The following is a 22,983-nucleotide window of genomic DNA, read 5'->3' as shown; positions in this document are numbered from 1 at the left end:
TACGTTAGAACAAAAGATTTAAATTAAGAACAAAGAATGAAACAAAGCTATCCCTTACAGCTAATTCTCATGACAATTCTATTCATATGCTGATAATACAAGTGAGAAATTAGACGTCAAGATACCTACTTGTCCACCATTTATTTCATACAAAAAGTATGAGCGCCTCATATGTGCCATGAACAGTTCCAGCAGGCAGGTAGATGGCAATAAAAAAATTTTTTTTTTTTTTTACTAAGCCCTGCCTTCCTGAACCGTACTGTCTTTGGTGACAGGGGCAGGGAAACATTTACCTGCTGAATATTATATGGCCTCAAATGCCTTTTTTTTTATTATTATTACAAAGGGAATTAAAGAGCTTGGTTCATTCTAAATACAGGCATTGGAGAACTTGCTTTGAAGATGACAGTCAACAGAAAACTGAAGGGAGCGAACAGAAAACTGAAGGGAGCGAACAGAAGAGATGGTGTGGTGGGAAGCGGGGAGGGTGCGCTAGTTTCCTGGTACTGCTACTTTATGTGAGACTGGCAACTTCTCTAGTTCTTCAAAGACCTTAGAAATAAGGTCAGCAACGCCTATGTGGTCAGAGACTATGTCACGTTGCCTTCCTGGCGCATGTCAACGTATCCGTGCAACTCGATGGTACCTAATCCCGACCTGGGCTTTATTATCCGGGAGCCTACAGCAAATAACCTCTCAGCTTCCTTTTCCACAGATAAAAACATTCGAAGGCTTATTGTGGGTATTAAATGCAACTAGCACATAGTAAAGTTATGACTTTCTGCTACTATGAAATTATTCAACTCTGGAAAGAAAAGTTTCCCCCTCGGCTTTGCTGAGATCTAATTAACATAAAACATTGTGTAAATTTAAGGTATACAATGTAATGATTTGGTGTGTGTATACAATGCAAAATGATTGGCATACAAAATTTACTTACATTTCCTTACATAGTTGTGTGTGTGTCTGTAGAACATTTTAGATCTACTATGAACAACTTTCAAGTATAGTGTTGCTGACTAGAGTCACTCCGGTTTACATTAGCTTCCCAGAACTGACTCATCTTGTAACTGAAAGTTGGAGCCTTTGATCACCTCTCCCCATTCCTTCCTACTGTGGCAGCCACTACTCCACTCATGTCCTTATGAACTTGACATTTTATTAGGTTCTGTATATAAGTGAGATCCTACAGTATTTCTCTTATATCCAACTTGTCTCACTTAGCATAACACCCTCAATGTCACTCACATTGCTAGGTGGCAGCTTGCCCTTCTTATTTTGGATGAGTAATATTCCATGGAATGTATGTCAGATCTCTATCCTTTAATTCATCAATAGGCACTGAGCTTGTTTGCATACATGGTACTGTGAGAAATGCTGCAATGAACACAGGAGTGCAGACAGCTCTTCAAGATACTTATTTCATTTCTCCCCTTATTTTTAACACAACTGTGATCTCCTGTTTTCAGTCTCTTTACAACTTTACTAGACCAGAGAATGTTATCAGTTATATTGTGTTATCTAATTCTGATAGCTTAGAAGACATTGGTTAGTAAGTAATCATTAACCTCAAGCAAACCCACATATCTTTATACCCCAAAACACTACTGAATGTTATAGCTGTTGTCAACAGCTGACCAACCCCAAAACCAAGAGTGCCCAGTGCACACCATCACCTGAGCTGAGATGCTCACTCCAACTCACCCGACCCAACTGAGATCACACTGGGGCCCTCCAGGGCCCTGTTCTGTAGCAGAGTTCCCACGGCTCTGGTCACAGTTGGGTCCTTTTTCGGACTCATCTGAGGCCGACCCTACAGAAGGAGAAGGGTGGGGTTATTGCTCTAACCTCAGGTAGCACGCAGTAGGTAGAGCTATGTCCAGTTAGCCAACAGACAACTGAAGTTATCTCTGGGTACCTGCTGCACCTGGAGCAAAGGGACACACACCCAGCACCCAAGTTAGACTGGTTTCTGTCCCCTCAGCTGGTACACAAAGAAGCCATGTCTGGGTTTTGGAACTTTCATTCCATAATCAAGCCCTTGAGAGAGCAGTTCATACTGCAAAATCAGTTGTATAGAGACATAAGAAATCACTTAATGTCAAGAAGGATAGTTGTGGAACATTTTAGTTTTTCATTACAGTTGAAGATGATTTTGTTTTTAAATACATGAACAGAGAGGAAAAACAGACACTGGCAGGCAGCAAATGTTTTAAACATGGAATTCCAGCACCCCTCACACACCTACCAGCAGCAGTAGCCGCAGCTAGAGCCACCAGAGTAAGGACCAACAGGTTCCTTGGGAGTTCCTTTTCACCTTGCTACTGATCCCACCTCTATTTCCATGGAAACTACAGGATAGAGATAACCGGTTACTCTGAAAATTCTCACCAGGGCAACAATAGCTCTGAGATTACAGAGGGCCGCTCATCCCCATCCAAACAAAGAACACTATTTTTAGAGGCCCATATTGGTTTCTTTTGGTTAGGGTAGAACACATTTTTAAAGCTGATTATGTTTAAAATAGAAACACATTTCAGCTGTTAACAGCCCTTCAAAACTGAAACGACCCTCCCTTTTCATCCCACTTCTGAATTAGCCTCGCTATGAGGCAAGGCCCTTGAGCGGCGAAGCTGGCATGGGGGAACTGCGCTGCTGTTCAGATACACTCTCCAGTGAGTTTACTCAGAAAGCCGGCAGTTCAGAGAGCAAGCAATTTTTCTTCTGTGTCCCCAATCACCACTTACTCTGGGAAACACGGAGAGGCACCGGGCCAAGTCACTGGTTATGCTCAGGACAGCCAGCTGGCCTTCTTCAGGAATAAAAGCACTTCCCTTCGCAGCTTCCCTGTGTTCCCCTTGGCCCCACTGACTTCATGGCCAACTAACTTCATGGATGGGTTAGAAGAACCATTTGAAGAAATGTAACGAACCCTGTGCTGCTTTCCAAGCATCGGTAGAATTATACACAGGAAACCTTTTCAAATGTAAGTTGAATTCAAGTCCAAAAGCAGATGTACCCCTGACCCCAGCTCTCAGAGAGGGAAAAAGAAATGGGGTGACTTGGGAGAGGAAAGGCAAAGGAGGCCTGGTGCCGGCACTGAGCTGGGCACTGATACCACTATAATCTGCCCAGCAACGCAGAGACATATGGATTAAGTGAGTCCCCAAGAATTTGAGTAACTTGTCCAAGTTTGCCTGCAGATGATAAGTACAGACTCTAGAGTCAAACCCTATATTGACCACACTGTGTGGCTCTTCGCACATATTCTGCTTCCCCACAAGTTCAAGCAGCCACACTGAACTCTATGCCTGTCTTTCTCACCGGCACCGGCCCTAACACTCCTGTCTCCTCCCTCCTGTGCCCCTTAATCGAGGCGGTTAGTACTGACACCTATGTGCCTGGGCTGTGAAGCTGAAAATCTCGTCAATCCCGATTCTCCCTCACGCTCTACCTAATCAGCATTGCAGTCTCCCAACAACTATTTCAGAAACACCCCTGCTACCCAAACCCCACCCGTCTCCTACTCCAGGCTCACATTCTTTGCCTGTTGCTGTGGTTCCTGCTTTCCTACCAACTCAACTTGAAATTAATTGCAAGATTTCTTTTCCCCTAAAAAAACTGGTTCCACATCTCTCCTGTCTAAACTGTGCAACCAGCCTACACTGCCCATACTCCTGAGGCCAGCGTCAACAACAGGACGGACAGAAAAGCCATGAAATTTGGTCTACGAGAAGAGAACAGATGCACAGGAGGAAGGACAGAGATGATGCAAACATGGAGAGAGGACTCCCCATGGCCTTTCTACTGAGTCTGATTGTCATTCTACTTATTGCACCTATTTGCCACTGCTGTTTCCATCCATCCACTTTAACTTGCTGATTCTGTGGCTTTTAATGAAGGGCTGAAGGCCCCACTCTCCTCCTCAGGGGTCTGAGTAACCCTCCATCAGCCACTCTCCCCTCTGAACTAGCTGGGTGTGAGCCCCTGGAGAGCTTCCTGCCCACCGCCACCACCTCCCGCAGGCACTCTGGGCTTCCAGCCCCTGCTGACCAACAGGGCTCAAAGCAAGACACTTTTCTGTTTCCCTTCCAGCTCCAACATTGTAGGAGAAATGTTTGTGCCTCTTTGAAGCCTCCCATGAGTCACAGTGGTTCTTCTTCCTAGTACTCTTACATGAACTGGCACACCTACATGCTGCTTGATTTCCAAATCCTCTTCTGAACTAAAAATCCTTGGTCAACTAGCAGGCGGCAGTACATCTGAACAGAGTAGATGTTAAAGAGCTCTCTGAAGGCTATGGAGAATGAGCTCAGAAAACAAATACGGGGTCATATTGGAAGCTGTATTCTGGGGGCCTGCCTGGTGACCTAGGGGTTAAGTCTCAGTGCTATCACCGCTTGGGACTGAGTTCAATACCCTGCCAGGGAGCTGAACTACATGGCACAGTGGACTTCTCCTGTCAATCCCACTGCTCCTTTGGCAGTAAATTTCAGTATATCAGCCTGTTCTGCTCCCCACTCTGTCTCTGATGAACCCTCTCACCCTTCCCCTCCCCCCCCCCACTGGCTTATAATTCAGCTCTACTAGCTAAATAAATATTAAAAGGAAATCATATACTGGATCTCATGGAAATCTCACTAAAGAAATTACATCCTCAAATATTTAGACCAATTTAATCTTATCTTGGTATTTGAGCCTGCTTACAAAAGTAGCAGTTTTTATGCTATATTGTAAGTTATGTCTGAGGGTCTTTGATCTAGAAAGGCTTGTCTGCCGGCTCCAGTTCTTTCTTGGTTTATTTACCTATTATCTACCGAGTCTGATTGTCATTCTACTTATTGCACCTATTTGTAACTGCTGTTTCCATCCATCCACTTGAACTTGCTGATCCTGTGGCTTTTAATAAAGGGCTGAGGTCCCTCTCCCCTGCATAGCAAAATACATCATCTTGGAACATCTTCCCCTACACGGGCCAGTTTTACAACTTTCTGGGGAGTTAATGTTGATAACCAACAGTAGGGATAATACTATAGAAACACTACTTACACATTCAAGTCTTCATCCTAAGAGGCTTCAGTCATTTTGGAAATAATATTCTACACTGGAGATGCTGTTAGCTGAAAAGCTTGCCTCAAAAGAAGCCACTTCTCCCAGGGATGAATGATCACCACCCTAAATTCATCCTTACACTTGTCAGGAGAGTAAATCCACCTTCTAGCACCTAGTGTGTTAGGGCACAAGAGCCATCACCTGGGGAGAGATATTTACCTGTGCTCTGGATGCTAATTTGGCCGCTGTCTGGGCTGGATCAAAGACTCGGCGAGAAGACTGATTCTTGCAAAAATTAATATGTCGATTGGCAGCAGTTTCATTAAACCTCCTCTTACAGTATGGACACTGAATATAATCTGAATGTAAAGACAACAATGAAAGGCAGTTGATATTTCAAAAACATCTGTGGAATCAAATATATTAAATGAAATAGACAGGAAAGGAACTCTGCCCCAAAGTGAAGGAACAAGGTCCCCGCTCAGAGGGCTAAACGTGCCAGCACTCAAGTAAAGGGCGTGGCGGAGGGGGAAAACGCTACCTCGGCACTAATTTCATTTGCGGGTGTGCCCCTTAAATGTTTACATGATCTTTAGAAAATTGATTATAACTAGGAGCTTCCCAATTTAGGGAATTATTTAATGAGAGCTCTGAAAATTGTCTTTGAATCACAGAATTGAGAACTGATGACACAAAAGGACAAAGAATATTTAAAAGCCCAGGACAGGGTCGTGAGTGGGACAGAAGCCATTCAGGAGCGTCAGCCAAGTGAGGCAGGATACCACTGCTTCTGTGGCAGCTGGATTCTTGCACTGAAGTATGTGATATAAACAATAATTAGTAACAAATAACAAACAATGAATCCTCACTTATCATCACCCATGGGTTGGGAACTGCAATGTTAATACACACACATAAACAAAAGCAGGTTTTCGAATGACTTTGTTTCTTTCAACATTGGATAGGATTGGAGGTTTCTCCTCATCAACATTCAAACAAAAAGACATTACATGAAGCAACGTTTTTAGAGGACGCCCTGTATTCAGAAGGAGGCAGTTAAAGGGGAAAAGATATACAAGTGAGGAAGGTGTGGAGGGGAAGCTCAGGAAAGGGAAAAGAATAAAGTGATTCCAGGGAGAGCTCCAGTTACCAGTGTTGATACCCCCTGGTGGCTCTGTGGATGCTAGGTTCTCTCGGGTCTGGATAATACTCATAGATCTCAATAGAGCTTCATTTGCTATTATTAGACCGTGAGAGAAGTGGAAAGAGAAAGATCCACGATCTTTTTAGAACACTGGAGATACAGCGAAGCCAGGTTGGGAACTCCCCTCCCAGTCTAAAGTAAGCAGGGATGTGGAATTTCGTTTTTGGTTTTTATTGTTCTATTTAGATGCCTTTAAGAGATGACAAAATGGATGTGAAAAAACATAAGAGACCATCCTTCCCCAGGAAGGATCTGAGACAGATCTGACCTTAGACTCTGCCCAGAAGTTTCAGTTATTGTGTAGTTGAACTTTCTACATATGTGGATGGATATTTAAGGTAGTGATGTCTTTAAAGAATTTTTAGAAGCTACCTTTTTTAATTATTTGTGGAGTTTCCTTTTTTTTTTAAGATTTGTTTTATGCATACAAGAGCTGGGGTGTAGGTTAGAGGTATGGGGGTGAGAGGATTCACCAGAGACAGAGTGGGGAGAAGAACAGACACTGAAATACATTTCTGAGGGGAGAAGCCAGCAATACAGGAAAGGTCTGCTGCCATGTGGGTCAATTCCCTGGCCAGGGATTGAACTTGTGCTGCAGTGGCTGCGAATAGCTTTGTAGTGCTGAGACTTAACACTTTGTGCCATCAGGGAGGTCCCAGAGTTTTCCATTTGAATAAATCATTTCCTAAAATGAGTACTCAAATATGAAATAATTAGCAGAGGTTAGAAATGCAAGACCTTAGCATGTAATTTTTTTAAAAGATTTATTTATTTATGCATACAGAACTGGGGTACAGGCCAGAGGTTCAGGGGCGGCGAGAGGCTTCACCAGAGACAGAGTAGAGAGCAGAACAGGCAGATCGATGAAGTACACTGCTGAGGGGAGCAGCGGGCGGGTCAGGAGAGGTCTGCCACGCCATGTGGTCTCCTCCGGGGCAGGCGGGAATCGAACTCATGCGGAAGTGGCTTTAGCTTTTCAGTGCTGTGCTTTAACCTGCTGGCCATCAGGGAGGGCCCCTTAGAATGTTATTTTAAAAGAAGCACTGAGTCTCATCAATTTAGTCACACTCCAGGAAGCAATACTTAATTATTAATTCAGTACTTCTTGATCACATATGATGTGCCAAGCACTATTTTATACAATATCTCTAGGGACACAGGGTCTGCTCAATCAAGGTCTGGGTATTCTAATACAGAAACAAATTTTCCCACCATGACAAATTTCTTGAAAAAAAACAAACAAAAATGAAGTAGGACAGTACTGGGAACTGGTGAAGGCCCGCAGCCTGCCTGACTGGTTTTGATCCCTATTTCTGCACTTGCTATTTGTGCAAACTTGGGCAAGTTGCTTAACCTCCTGAAGTTTCAATTTCCCCAGGACCTACGTATCACTCACTTCATCGGGCTGTTGTGAAAATTAAGATGATCCATACAAGGGCTTGTCGCAGTGGGTGGAATAGAACACACTATAACTATAAGAGAAGAGCCTAGCAAACCTGTGTTTCCAACCACCAAATAGGAGAGGGACAACTCAGCAAAGGCAGAAGTGCCAGAGCTCATCCACGATGGTGTAGAAACCCGTTTAGAACTTGGCTCTTGACGTGGTGCTTATTTCTTCCAGCTAAAAAGTCAAGTCTTAGATCAGAACCGGTGCCACCATAAACCCTCTCGGTTCAGACAAGACAATGATTATGACAGTGTGTTTCTTCTTGATTCCAATTGTTCATTCTTTCATTGCCACATTTCTCGGGGCTGGGTGCCGTTTGCCACCCTGGAGTAGCAAAGTTGAAGTCTTTCTCCCTGTCAACAAAAAGCTCAGAGAAACTAGCGGACAAGGCAAAGGGGCAGAGTGGGGTTATCCCCACTCTGTGGGACAAGCCATGAAAGAATGAAGCATGGGACCCTCTGGGAAGCCCCAGAACGTGCATGATGCTCAGACCAAGGGGGAGAAGAAGGGAATTTCAAATGCTTTGACACAGAAAAATATTTTCCGGCAGCAATAATCTGAACACGGTGTAACTGGACCACTTGTTCTGTCCTCGCCTCAATCTGAGTCACCTCATTCTCTATCAATAATGATGTCATGGAAATTACTATGCACTGTTTATTCCAATAGATAATGATTCTAAAAGCCTGACTACAAATGGATTCTTATGTGGACGACAGGGAAGGTGACCTGGGCTCATAAAAAATTAAAGTAGAAAAACAAACATCGTTTTAAAATGAAGCATTTTGTTGATTACCCTTGTCTACGCAGCCCTACAAAATGGTTGACCACACGTCCCGGGCCTCACAGAAAATCCCTATTATAAATATTCTACATCACTGTGCCCATAAACTGTCACAACATCCTGGAAAGTTGAATAATTGACAGGCTTACTTAAGTCAGTAAGAATTAGAATAAATATATGCATGTCACAAAACTGAGTCATGAAATAGGGAATTATGCCGGGGGAAAAAAAGGAATTTACTTGCAAACTCATGCATACTAGGCCCTTTATATGTAATTCTAGTTATATCTGTATAAATTTTCTAGTTTTTAAGCCTGAGAATATATGGGCTAATATAAAATCCTTGCACAATCAAAATAATTGAATAGTAATGAAAATGTGCTATTGTATATAATCATTTTGTTTGGTGCATAAAATTATAATAAAGGCACAGGAATGAATTTAATTATAAAATTCTATTTTAGCAAAAAAAAAGACAAAAAATAAACTGTATACTTGATGAAGATTAACAAAGGGAATTATTTGTTTTAAAGAAACAGACACCATGTTTTAAATCCAACATGGAAATGAGAGAAATTCACACAGCAGGACATCTGACATGGCTTTACTTATTCAAATAAAGAACTAGAAGGCAGTCATCAACTCTGTAGTTTCTGCTATTAAAATGAAATTATTTCTCATAAAAGATGTTTTTGGTATATACAGCTTGTTGCTGAAGTATTATCAATATTACAACCATAGGTCTATTTCCCAAACATTTAAGATAACTCATTATTTTAAGCTACATTTTCATTAGCACCCAGTGAAAGTGAAGCAACTATTGAGATTATTTTTTGGTATAGAAGTTCAATGATTTCATTTTCACATGCTTTTTGCAATATAATTTTTTATAATTTTGTTTTTACTTTTTTTTAATGAAGTTTGAATTACATGCAATGAAATGAACAAGTTTAAGTGTACAGTTCAATGAGTTTTGACAAGCGTATACATTTATATAATGTTCCCAGTTAAAACATAAAAGTCCTTCACCCTGTCAAGTTTCCTCACACCCCTTCCAATCAGAATTTCCCAAGATCCAGTCTCAGGCCACAAAATCGACTGGTTTTGTGTCTCTAAAGGCAAGTCTGACGTGCTGTATCATTTCACATGATAAACATCCACAATACTGCATGTATAGTAGCATGTGGCTCACTGTTGACTTGTAGTCTATTTTGTAAATATTCCACAATTTGTTTTCCATTGACTTGCAGGTGGATATTTTCTTTTCTTTTCTTTTTTTTGGTCTAGTTTGTTCTGCATGGATAAAGCCGTTGTTGAGCAATGTATGTCATTTAAAAAAAGTTTATACTTTTTTTTTTTTTTTTTTGCTTAGGAATGGAATTGCTATATAGGTCAGTATGTATTTGACCTAATAAGAAAATTCCAGTGCAAAATGGTGGCACAATTTGATGCTCCCATCAGCAGTGTATAAGATTTCCAGTTGTTCCACATCTTAGCCAACACTTAAATTGTTAGCTTTTAATTTTTGCCATTTAAGAAGGTGTGCAATAATATCTCATTGTGATTTTAATTTGCATTTCCCTGATGAAAATGAGGTTGACTATCATTTCATGAAATAAATGGACATTTGGTAATATACCTATTCAGATATAACTCTTGTTCTTATTTTGTTGTTTTATATTAAGTTGTCACAGTTTCTGTATCTCTTCATATGAGTCCTTTATCAGACATGTCATAAAATTCATAACATTTATGAATATTTTCTCCCAATCTGGGTCTTGCCTTTGCATTTTCTGTAGTGTCTCTTAAAACTGAAATGTGGAATTCTGGTGAAGCCCAATTTATCAATTCCCATTTTAAAAATTGTTCTTTCTGTATCATAAGAAATCTTTGCTGACTTTTAGATTTTTTTTAAAGTTTATTTTTACATCATTTTGTGAATTTTTCCATCTCAGTTGTAAACCCCATGGGCTTCCCAACACCAAATCACCCCTGTGCCATCACCACAGTCCAGTGCATTTCCCTCCCCCCATTATTTTTTATCCCATTTTCCACTCCACCCCCATAAAATGTCTCTGGTATATAGCTGTTCATTATTATTATTATTATTTTCTCACCTGGTCTGTTTATCCTCCTGCAATGATTGAAGCCATCTGGTATTTTTTCCTTTTCTTTCTGGCTTATTTCACTAAGCATGATCTTTTCCAGCTACATCCATGTTGTTGCAAAAGGCATGTGTTTCTTTTTTTGGTTGCTGAGTAACATTCCATTGTGTACATGTACCACATCTTTTTAATCCAGTCATCCACTTTTGGGCATCTGGGCTGTTTCCATGTCTTTCCGATTGTAAATAAAGCAACAATAAACATGGGAATCCAGGTATCTTTTTGAATCAGTGTCTTTGTATCTTTTGGGTAGATACCTAGGAGTGGGATTGCTGGGTCATATGAAAGCTCCATGTTTACCAGTTTGAAGAATCTCCAAACAGATTTCCCATAGTGTTTGTACTAGTTTGCATTCCCACCAGTAGTTCCTTTTTTTCCACATCCTCGCCAACATTTGTTGTTGCTAGTTGCTTTGAGATGTACCATTCTCACTGGTGTCAGTTGGTTTCTCATTGTGGTTTTAATTTGCATCTCTCTTATTACAAGTGATGTTGAACATTTTTTCATATGCTTGATGGTCATCTGTATTTCCTCCTTGGAGAAATGTCTTTTTAGCTTTTCTGCCCATTTTTTGAAGGGGTTGTTTATTTTTGCTGAGTTTTATCAGTTTTTTGTATATCTTTGTAATCAATCCTTTATCACTAGTTTTGTGTGAGAAAAATTTTTCCCAGTCAGTGGGATGTCTGTTTGTTTTTTGTAATGTCTCTTTTGCTGTACAGAAGCTCTTTAACTTAATGTAGTCCCATCTATTATCCTTTCCTTCACTATCAATGCATTGTGCGCTGTATCTTCAAAGATGTTACTGAAGTGTATGTCATGTAGTGTTTTACCCTTCTTTGCTTCCAGGTATTTTATGGTTTCCATTCTTATGTCTGGGTCTTTAATCCACTTAGAGTTGATTTTTGTGTATGAGGTAGTGATCTAGTTTCATTATTTACATGTAGCTTCCTAGTTTTTCTAGCACCATTTGCTGAACAAACTTTCTTTGTTCCATTGTATTTTCTTTGCTCCTTTGTCAAAGATTAGCTGCCCATAAACCTGTGAGTTTATATCTGGGTTTCTATCCAAATCCACTAGTCTTTATGTCTGTTCTTGTTCCAGTACCATGCAGTTTTGATTATTATGGCTTTGTAATATAACTTGAAGTTTGGGATTGAAATGCTCCATTCTCTTTCTTCTTAGTTATAAGAGTTTGGCTATTTGAGGTCATTTGTGGGTCCATATGACTCTCATCATTGTTTTTTCTATTTCTTTGAAGAATGTCATTGAGACTTTTACTGGGATGGCAGTAAATCTGTATATCGCTTTTAGTAGGATGGCCATTTTGATGATGTTAATTCTCCCAATCTATGAGCAGGTGTCTTCATGGTGTCCATTTCATGGTGTCTTCCTGTATTTCTTTTTCTTTTCTTTTTTATTTTACAAAAGTTTATTTTTACATCACTTTGTACATTTTTTTTTCCATCTCAATTGTAATCCCCACGGGTTTCCCATCACCAAGTCACCTTTGTGCCATCACCATAATCCCATGCATTCTTCTTCCTGTATTTCTTTAAACAGTGTTTTGTAGTTTTCTTTGTACAGGTCTTTTACCACTTTTGTTAGGTTTATTCCCAGGTATTTGATTCTTTTTGTTTTAATTGAAAAGAGGATTTTTTTTTAAATTTCTGCTTCTTCTGATTTGTTGTTTGTGTATAGGAAGGTCTCTGACTTTTTTGTGTTAATTTTATATCCTGCTACCTTACTAACCTGGTTGATAGTTTTGATTAGTTTCTCTGTGGAATTTTTAGGGTTTTCCATGTAAATTAGCATAAAAGATTTTTATTTTTTCTAGAATTTTATAGCTGTGGTACTTGTTAGGTCAGTGATCAATTTTTTTGTGATTTCACCCTTTTTAAAATTTAATCCTTGGGCCTCCCTCAAGGAAGGGAGATATAAGGACCAAACAGGAAAAACACCCCCCCCCCCAAAACCACACTGGAAAATTACTCAGCTGGATCAAAAGCCTAAATATGAAATAAAATTCTTGAGAGAAAACTTAGGGTAAAGGCTTCATGACATTGGGTTTTACAATAATTTTAAAATTTGACATAAAAATCTAGCCAACAAAGAAAAATTAGATAAGTCTGGCTGTATAAGATGTAAAAACTGTTTGGTGAAGGAGAAATCATGGTACACACAATGAAGAGGAGAAATTCTATATTGTGAAAAATCAAACAAGCATATAAAACAATGATCATCATTAATTAAAAATAAAATGTTTCCTCTTTAAGAATGGAGATAATAACAATCACATAAAATTACTTTAAGCAGCAAGTGAAGGAAAACATGCAAAGTACCTAGCATAAGATAGATACTCAATAAAGACAGCTAATTTTTCCCTAGGGAAAAAAAAATACAAACTAAAAACTTTTGTGAATTAAAGAACAGTAGCAAAATGGTAAAAAAAAGAAAAGAAAAAAAAAAGACAGTCCACTAGAGTATTTGTATAATGCCATACACTAAAATGATCTCAACATGGATTAAAGATTTGGGTGTAAGATCTGAAATCATAAAATAAATACCATGAAATATAGTTATAACGTTTTAAGACATTGGCTTCAAAGATGTTTTTGGGTCTGAACTACAATAAAAAATTATAAGTTTGATCCCAGCCAGGGAGATGACCTATATGGCATGGCAGACCTCTCCTGACCCACCTGCTGCTCCTCTCAGCAATGTACTTTGTCAATCTGCCTGTTATGCTCTCTACTCTGTCTCTGATGAATCCTCTCACCTACCACACCTCTGGCCTGTACCCCAGTTTTGTAAGCATAAGTAAATAAATTTTAAAAAAAAATGAGAAGCTATCCATTGAATTGGGGAAAAATACTTCACAATTCATCTGAATAAGGAGCTAATATCCAATATCTACAAAGACCTCATACAACTTAACAAGAAAACAAATAACCTAAGCAAAAATGGACAGAAGTGCTAAATACACACCTCTTCAAAGATGAAATACAGATAGCTAACAAGCGCATGAAAATAATGCTCTTTATCATTTGCCAAGGAAATGCAAATCAAAACCACAATGAGTTACAGCCTCATCTGAGAGACTAGCACATGTCAAAAAGACCAGAAGCATAAGCGATGGTGAGACTGTGAAGAAAGTAGAACCCCTGCAATACTATTGATGGCCCAAATATTATGGAAAACAGTACGGCAGTTTCTCAAATACTAAAAATAGATCTACCATATGATAAAACAATTCCACTCCAAGGTATCTACCCAAAGAACACTAAGCTACTAACCTGAAGGGATATTTGTGCTTATTGCAGCACTATTTACAATAGCCAAGTCAAGGAAACAAACCTAAGTGTCCAATGATAGATGAGTAGATAAAGAAGATGTGGAGTGTGTGTGTGTATGTGTGTGTGTGTGTGTGTATATATACATATATATATATATATGTATATATATACACACAGTGGCATACTATTCAGTGATAAAAAAAATGAAGAGTAACATGGATGGATCTGGAAGGGATTAGGCTAAATAAAGCAAGTCAGGGGAAGAAAGATATCATAATTTCATTCACATGTGGAATATAAAGAAACACAAGAAAGGGACAGACAAAACAAACCCCAGCATTTCACTGCAGTATTGAGGCTACTAGAGGGAGTGCAAGAAGGGTTGGAAGCAACGAGGGAGCAGATCCCAGTGGCCCACATGTGGGGGTTTTTGGGGACTTGGTGGGGGATGGTAATATAGATCTGAAAATGTAAGACCCCATATCCCTAAATCTTACACAGTATTGTAAACCTATGCTACCCTAATACATATATACAATTAAAACAAAAAAAGACATTTTTAAGATAATCAGGAAATGAGTGTATACAGTACTGTGGTTATGCAGCATATTCTACTGATGTTTAGGAAATGTATGTTGAAATAGTTAAGGTGTGAGGGGTACTGTTTGAAACTTACTTTTAAGTAGTATTGCCAAAGGAAAAAAAAAGACAGAGAGAGAGAAAGAACAAAACTATGACAATGGTCAACTTCCAGCGGAACACTTAGGGGTGATCATTGTATATTCCTAATTCTTTACTAGGTGTTTAAAAATTTTCAAAATAAAAGTTGAGGATCCTGGGCCCTCCCTGGTGGCGCAGCGGGTTAAAGCACTGCACTGAGAAGCTTAAACCACTTCTGCATGAGTTCGATTCCCACCTGCCCCGGAGGTGACCACATGGCGTGGCAGACCTCTCCTGACCCGCCCGCTGCTCCCCTCAGCAGTGTACTTCGTCGATCTGCCTGTTCTGCTCCCCACTCTGTCTCTGGTGAATCCTCTCACCCTCTGCGTCTCTGGCCTGTACCCCAGTTCTGTATCAATAAATAAATAAATCTTAAAAAAAAAAAAAAAAAGTTGAGGATCCGAAAGCTGTGAGCCACTGAAGTGTGCAACTTAGCCTGGTTGGGCTTTATTTTATGGGAATTTTACTGAAGAAAGCTTTCAGAGAAAGCTGTGAGCATCCAGGTCTCCGGAGCTGGCACAGCTCGGCTCACCCTCTGCACAGCCCAGGCCTCAGGGTGCAGGTGGCGCCCTGCAGTGGGCAGGCCCTGGCTCCGCACGTTGCCTCTGGTGGGAACAGCCAACGCTCTTGGGAATTAGAAGGAAATAAAGGGACTTTATGTAGAATTGAAAAAAAAAAAAAACAGGAGAAGCTAAAGTTTATATGACTTTCCTATAGTCTAATTTCTATGGTTTAATTGTGATCGCCAATTTTGGAGTAGGTAGAAGGAGAGACAGGATGATGGTTTGGCCCCAAATAAGCACAACCTCAATGGGTGAAGAGTGAACTGCAAAAGCAGACGAGCAGCCACGCACCTGGGTTGACAGACGGAGGGGGCGGCGGGGGCAGCGGCCGGCCCTCCCTCAGGGCCAGCGTGCACTGCTTTGCTGCTCGAATGGCGGTTATGAAGTCTTCGTGCTGTTGTCGCCAATTAGATTTCCTCGCCGGTTGAGCCTATGAAAAAGTAAATAAATAAAACCAACATGTACGACCCTGTCTTATGTAACTCTTCATCCCCCCCCCCCCCTTAAGCTGGGATTTGCATTTATAGGAAACAGGACTGAAATGTAGAGAAAAAGGAAAATTTGTTTTTCAAAGATACTAAAAGAGGTTCGGAACATAAAGTAAGTAAATTGGCAAGTGGCAGTAGTTGGGGATTGGGGGGTGGGGCACCAAATAACTATGAGAAAACAAACTAGAAAACTTAAAGGGAAGATGTAAATGTGAGATTAAAAGTAACTTTCTTCGAAGTTAATTGCTAGGCTTAATGCTACTCTAATGAAAATATAAATGAGATTCTTTTCCCCCACATCTGGAAAGTATCTGAAATACATTTGGAAATCTAAGTGAGCATGATTAAAAAGAAAATAGTAAAGGTGGATTATACTTACATGACATTACACTACACTGTAAGGAAAACCGAGACAGAGAGCCAGAAAGGGGATTTAATGTACTTAAGCATGGAGTCAGGAACAAGAGGGGGTGTGGACAGTACCTTGGGTTGGGGGGCCTTCCTCACAGTGGGAATGTCAGTGCCCTGTAATCTTTGTTTTAAGGAATTGAAAGGTTTACGCTTTTTGTTGAAGAGTTTCCTACATATTGGTCCATGCCTTTCCTAGAAAAGAAGGAATGGGGATTAGAAAATTTTTTTAATTTACCAGCCCCAAACTGTCATGCCTCAGTGCACTCAGCGGGTTCCCACTAGGGTGGATGCGTTGCCCCTTCAGAGCCAAGTTCATTCTCCAAGTTCACTCTCAAATCACAGCAGAGCACACCCACCTGGCTCTTTTCACCCAAGTTACACATAACAAGATGCTGTGTTTGGGCAAGAACCATAGAAGGCCTTTATAGCAAAAGAGACTTCAAATTTGATTTTGCATATTTAATTCTACCACATGGACTGTATGGATGGTTTGAAGCATTAAGCAATGCTGAAAAGACTAACCTTCTAGTGTAAATTAAAGTACACACTTCTGGTACTGAGTTAGGTACGTGGTGAAGTTTTCTTATTTCTTTTCTGTTTCCCACCTTCATTGTTCTTGAATCCTCAAAGCAAGGCATCTCATAATGTAACAGGAAATCTAGTCCCAACTAGGATTCAGAGTTGGCATCACAGTGAAATAACTCCGTACACACCAAGAAACCTGCTTCCTACCAGTGGAAGCTTCTCAGGAGAACTCTTCTTAGCATTCACAATTCAAAACAGGTTACCTGTGTCACTTTTCTACATACAGTAACTTAACTGAAAATTCCCTGACTGAAAAAGAATGGAGGAATTTCAAAGAAATATTTGAGAACATCTGCAGGAAACAACTGGAGCAACCAGACAAATAAATGAAGACAAACCAATTCCATTTGAGTTAAAGAAGATATTTCCTGTGAATTAATATAAGCATTTCACACTCATGAAGTCATTTATTTCAGAGCAAATCTAAGCTTACAATATTACATTTAAAACTACTATAATATGTATAAGATGATGGCAGGCATAGGTCTCATCACTCCAGCCAGTGTGCCATAAGTACTCAGCCTTGTAGAACAAAAACCAGGGCACCCACATAAAAGCATCACTTCTGCCATCATGAGGAAGTCTGCTACTGTACCACCATGGGTTATACCCGTGGGTTTTTTTTATGATTTATTTATTTATGCATACAAGATCTGGGGTACAGGCCAGAGCCCTAGGGGATGAGAGGATTCACCAGAGACAGAGTAGGGAGCAGAACAGGCAGATGGACTGAAACACACTGCTGAGGGGAGCAGCAGGCGAGGTCTGCTGTGCCATGTGGGCCACCTCCCTGGCCAGGGATTGAACTTGTGCTGCAGTGGCTGCTGACAGCTCCATAGTACTGAGGCTTAGCCCCTTGAGCCACTACAGAAGCCCCCTATACCAAGCTCTTTGCCTTCTACTCTAAATCCTCTTCCTTGCTGGATATGTAACATAATAATAATCATTAAATTTCTTTGACCAGACCCTGCAAAATACATCTATGAAAATCACTGCACCTGGTTACAAGCACACCCATTTAAATAAAAGGAGAGATAAATCAGATCACTTGATTAAATGTTCGCTGTGGTCTACTGATCAATGTAAGGAATATAAATCAAGAGGATTCAAGGCAAGCTTGATATTACGTGGTCCATCTTCAAATGGTACGTCCCATTCTTTTTGGGTGATCAGAAATCTCCCAGTTAACAACTGGATTATCATCTCAATTTTTGAACTATCATCATTCTCGGAAATCCCTTTACAATATTGGGACTTAATAAGTGATTCTCTAATTTTGAAATAAAGTTTTACCCAACTTTATAGGCATTAGAGGACTTGACATGCAATTAGCTTGAATCTGGTGAACAATTAGACCTTAGAACAGGTCTTGTATCCATTTTGTTCAAATTACATAAAACCCCTGAAATCAGAGGGTTCCGTCTTTAAACGTAGCAGAGCAGGAAACAGAAGGAGGTTAAGGGAACTGTCAGAATTAGTGACAAATATGTAGCTAAAAGCCAAGCTTCCAGATGCTCCAAATTCAATGTTCATTCCTCTCAACTAGCTAATTTCCCTGGTGCTTTAGCCTTAAAATTTGAATTTTTGATGCTTATAGAAAAGACAAAAAAGCCAAAACCTCTCAAGAGATATCAGCCTTGCCAAGACACTTTTATCTGGCAGCCTTGTAGTGAGAGGGCTGAATCTAGCAAGCTCTTTTGCATGGCACAGCTTTGACCTGCCTCAGCGTCCTCCAGGCCCACCAGCCACAGGTTATGGACTTCTCTTCTCTAGCTTACCCTCCACATCTGCCTTTAATCTTTGCCACTGTGGCCTCCTCACTAACTTGACAGTTCATTTAACTCCAATGAAACACATCTACAAAATGTCTTTATGTTTACCAGAACATCTGCTGCAAAGCGTCTTCCACAGACTTCACAGGGAAATAATTCCTGATTGCCATCTGTATAAGATCCAAGAGCACATTATGTTAGTTTCATGGAATTGCCTGCCTGAGAAGAAATGACTAACTGCAGGAGACCTCAATGACTTGATATCCTCACTCTTTTCCCTTCCCAACTACTTCTCTTAGGAAGACCCTTTGTATGCTCACCTGTGTTTTCCTCTGCTTGCAAACTTGACTTCTCAATAGGTAAATTTCATACCCTTCACACCACCAGGGTATAATTATTTAAGATATTCTTAAACTCTGTGGCAGGTGGTTTTGCATTGGACATAAGTACAGAGTTAATCATTCTGTATAAGGTCACGAATATCCCAACAGTAACAGCTTTAGGGCTCTTACTGGACCATAAGGTCCATGTAAATGCTAAATGCAGAGCACTAATGTATCATAGACCAAATGAAAAGAGCAGCCAAATCATCTAAATGAAGGTAAATTTTCCTGAGAATGGCCTTCTCATGCCTAGTAAATATTTTCTGGAGAAACTTCTGGGTAGAAAGTACAAGACTGGTGAAATGGATCGAGTAGAACTGAAGACTTTAATCCAGAGCAGGAAAGATGGTGCCATTACAATACAACAGTGTATGAAGATGTGGTCCGTTGCCCCAGGGTGGTGTTCTGGGTCAGCCCTCTTACTGGGGCTAGTGAATAATGCTGCTGGCATGTGTATGCATTACTGTATGAGTGAAAGGCTAAACTCGAGGATGCCCACTAGTCTCTAGCATTTTTGTTCCTATTCAACTAAGATGGTATCTTAAGATTGAAGTGACAAACTAAAATATTAGAAGAAAGAAAAAAAGGCTGAGATCCTGCAATGCCTCAAAGTCTGTGACCCTAGGCAGGTGCTCACTGACTGCATGGTCCAACTAAGCTTGAGTTTCTATCATAGGACCAATCATTCACTCAATAAGTGACTGCATATCTGCTCTATGTAACTCTGGGAATATTAAGAGAAACCATACATGGGTCCAACATAGAAAGGAGATGAAGTATGCACATAAATTACTTTAAATGAGGTTAAAAAAGCATCATGAGAGAAGCAAAACACTATGGAATGCTGAGAAAAGTTTCATTTCATATTCATCTGGAGTTGAGTAGATTTAAAAAGCAGTTTGATTATAGGGAAGATTTTATATTAGACAGTCTATGCTTTATTCTACAAACAAGGGGAGTAATTAGGGACCATGTGGGAAGAACAGGAACAAAGGTGTAGAATGGTACAGAGGTGAGGAGAGAAAATGGATGGTAAAGGCTGAAGGTGTAAATCTAAGCTAGAAAAGGAAAATGGGAGACCCTGTGGTCAGAGAACCCCCTTGAGTCGATTTGTGGGGAGCTGGGAGGTGGCCATGAGAAGAGAATGCTAAGGGACTGAGAAAATGGTAGGGCAGTAGAAACAGATGACTTGAAAAGAGCCATCTTAGTAAGAAAAATGACCTCAGATTTGGAAACACTGAGCTTGAAAGCGAGTACTCCAGCCAGCAGGCTGGAAATGAGGGAGGTCAAGGATAGAAACACAGATGTAGACTTTGTTTGGAGAGTGATGTAAAGGCGTGATATTGCCAGGGAAAAGGTCATGGAAAGAGAAGTACAGAGATGATCCCTGGAGAACTCACATTTAAGGGCCAAGAAGAAGATGATGATAAGCCAGAAGGAGAAGCAGGAGAGAACAAGGTCACGGAAACCAAGGGAAGATAGTTTGAAAAGGGAAGGCCTGAGTAACAGAAATCAGATGGTCGCTCATTACAGAAAATGTTGATTTCAATGATTTCTTCTCACATCTGCCAACGGTATTGGAGTTGTAACACAGGTCATCCATTACAGCAGAGAGAAACACCACTCTTCCTCTCTGTTTTAATTCTCCTTCTAATTGTAAAACTGAACCTTCATTTTCTTTTTCAGCAAAGCTATCCCATTCCTCCACACTTATCTGTTAATAAGTTGTTCATCCTAATGATAAAACTTTAACAAACACTAATAAAGGGCAATTTTTATAAATATCTGTATGTTGCTTTCCTGTCCCCAAAACACTTCCTCTGTAATCTCATTCAACCCAGAGACAGTGCTTTTTTTTTTTTTTTTTAACAGATTAGAAAATGGAACCTCAAGTTCTTGAAGACCACAGGCATTAAGTGGCAACATTGAGTTGAAACTGAGCCTCTGTTTCCAAAGTATTTCTTCAGCCCTCCCTATAATGTAGATCTGTCAGTACTAAACTGCAAAGCTAATGGAAGTCCCTAGAGGGTCAGTGGCCTTTGGTTTAAATTAGTGAACTTCAATGAGTTAAATGAATATAAAATGATGACAGATACAATGATTCAATCCTGAACATCCTGAAGACATCAATTATACACATATAACTACATCTGAGTGGTAACCTTAAATGTTATTTCTTGAGTGTCCTAAATATTGAAATTTTCTACAATTATTCATCACTATTTTAAAAATCATAAGGAAAAAAATGACAAAAAAGAATCCATTTGATAGAACAGATTCTACCTTTACCCTAACTGGAGTCTAACTCAGACTGTTAAAAGTGCCTATTATGGGCCTCCCTAGTGGTGCAACAGGTTAAAGCAAAGCACTGAGAAGCTAAAGCCACTTCAGCATGAGTTTGATACCCGCCCCAGAGGTGACCCACATGGTGTGGCAGACCTCTCCTGACCCGCCCGCTGCTCCCCTCAGCAGTGTACTTCGTCATCGATCTGCCTGTTCTGTTCCTCACTCTGTCTCTGGTGAATCCTCTCACCGCCCCTGGACCTCTGGCCTGTATCCCAGTTCCGTATGCAAAAATAAATCAATCTTAAAAAAAAAAGTGCCTATTATTTTTATACATTAGGCTATAATCTTAGGCAATTTGTTACAATTTGTTACAGGAATGGAAGTGATCTGGATAATGATCAATAATTAACATGTTAACAATGACAAATAAGCATTACAAAGAGTTCAGTTCAAAAATTGTTTAAGAAGCCTGAATTGTAGCAAAAGTGAAATTGATATTCTACTTTTCACAAGGTACTCTTTCTGAGTTGGAAGGTGAGAATGTTTTGTAAAGACATCTATCAATCCACATTTTCTTACAAAAGCAGGGCAGGAAGGAAAAAGGAAGACATTTTTCTCATTCACTTGTCAGGAGCCAAAACCTCCTTTATTTAAGTTCTTTGTGGACCAAAACATTCTTTGTGGACCAAAACATATAAACATTAGCAGGACCGGCGTCTTCCATGGCCGCTTGGCAAGGGGGTGGCATATTGGTCTAGTAACTTATCTAGGAACATGTGTTATGACATAAGACAGATGAGTTAGGCAGAGGTAACTCCCCATTTGATTTTGTTTTTCTCCAAAGTCCCAGTAAAATGACAGTAAAGGGCTATAAAGACACAGAGAACCACAAGGACAATGAGGGAAGATTACCAATAAAATAAATTTGAATCTGGAAAGCTGACGAATGTAGTAGTTGAGTTAGAGAACTTAAAGCTATATACAAATTTATTCCCAAATTGACAATAGGGAGAACTGAGAACCATCCATGTTTGTACTGTGCACCACTCAAGTCATAGGAACCTGGTAGCAGCACTGAAACAGGAGGTGGGTGGGGTGATGAGAAAATAAGAAGAGGCCACTTAAATATGGAGAATCACAGTAAAAAATCTTAAGATTCTTACATTCTCTCCCTAACTCCACACCCCTGCCTCTTGGCTCTTTTGCAAATAATCTTTTACTCCTAGGGAAACACAGGGTTAAGACTCCTGTGAGCCTCTATCACATTTTTGTCAACCTATGAAAACACAACCTTGTCTTAAGTATTTCTGTTTAAGCACACTATTTAATACATATGTTTGATTCAGTAACATCTAGCTCATGACCAGCAACACCCTAACTCATGCCTGAATGAAGCTTCTCTAACAGATGTGTTTTCTTCATAATGCACATCACAGATTGCACTTACAAATACGAGACAGCACTTCAACACTATGCTTGGGAACCATTTGTAACCAATGAAATCACAAAGAAAATGTGCAAACATGTAAAACATGGCACTAAGCAGACCATGAAAAGGACAGTTGTTTATAGTACAAGAGCTGAAAGAACACAGAGCATCAGCTTCTTGCCCTTAGTTAGGAATAGGCATGCTGGTGACTCAACATTCTAGCTACTTTAGCATTATTCGTGAATGACCATAGAAGTGGCTCAAGTATTGGGTTTGAGCTTACAAATAGGTTTTAGTGAGTAGGCAGATTTGCAAGTAGCATCTCCATGAAAATGAAGGATCAATTGCGATGTATGTGTATCATAAAGTGAATCTCATAGTTTAAGAGGAAAGCTAAGAAT

At 40.0% G+C, this 22,983-nt stretch overlaps 1 protein-coding gene across 1 annotated transcript in view; it reads right to left on the bottom strand.

Annotated features, from left to right (window-relative positions):
* ZC2HC1B (zinc finger, C2HC-type containing 1B) overlaps positions 1 to 22,983 on the bottom strand; it is a 29,201-nt gene that overhangs the window by 3,100 nt on the left and 3,118 nt on the right. The window contains exons 2-6 of the mRNA XM_004673911.2: positions 18,593 to 18,654; positions 16,200 to 16,319; positions 15,520 to 15,658; positions 5,272 to 5,411; positions 1,701 to 1,813 (exon numbers count right to left, since the gene is read on the bottom strand). Coding sequence (XP_004673968.1) covers positions 1,701 to 1,813; positions 5,272 to 5,411; positions 15,520 to 15,658; positions 16,200 to 16,319; positions 18,593 to 18,654 — 574 coding nt within the window. The remainder of the gene's footprint in view (positions 1 to 1,700; positions 1,814 to 5,271; positions 5,412 to 15,519; positions 15,659 to 16,199; positions 16,320 to 18,592; positions 18,655 to 22,983) is intronic.

The sequence above is a fragment of the Condylura cristata genome, unplaced genomic scaffold (assembly GCF_000260355.1).
Source record: "Condylura cristata isolate star-nosed mole 26May11 unplaced genomic scaffold, ConCri1.0 scaffold00001, whole genome shotgun sequence".
Lineage (NCBI taxonomy): Eukaryota > Metazoa > Chordata > Mammalia > Eulipotyphla > Talpidae > Condylura > Condylura cristata.
Note: the sequence above shows the minus strand (reverse complement) of the source record. Positions and strands in the feature narration are given on the sequence as shown.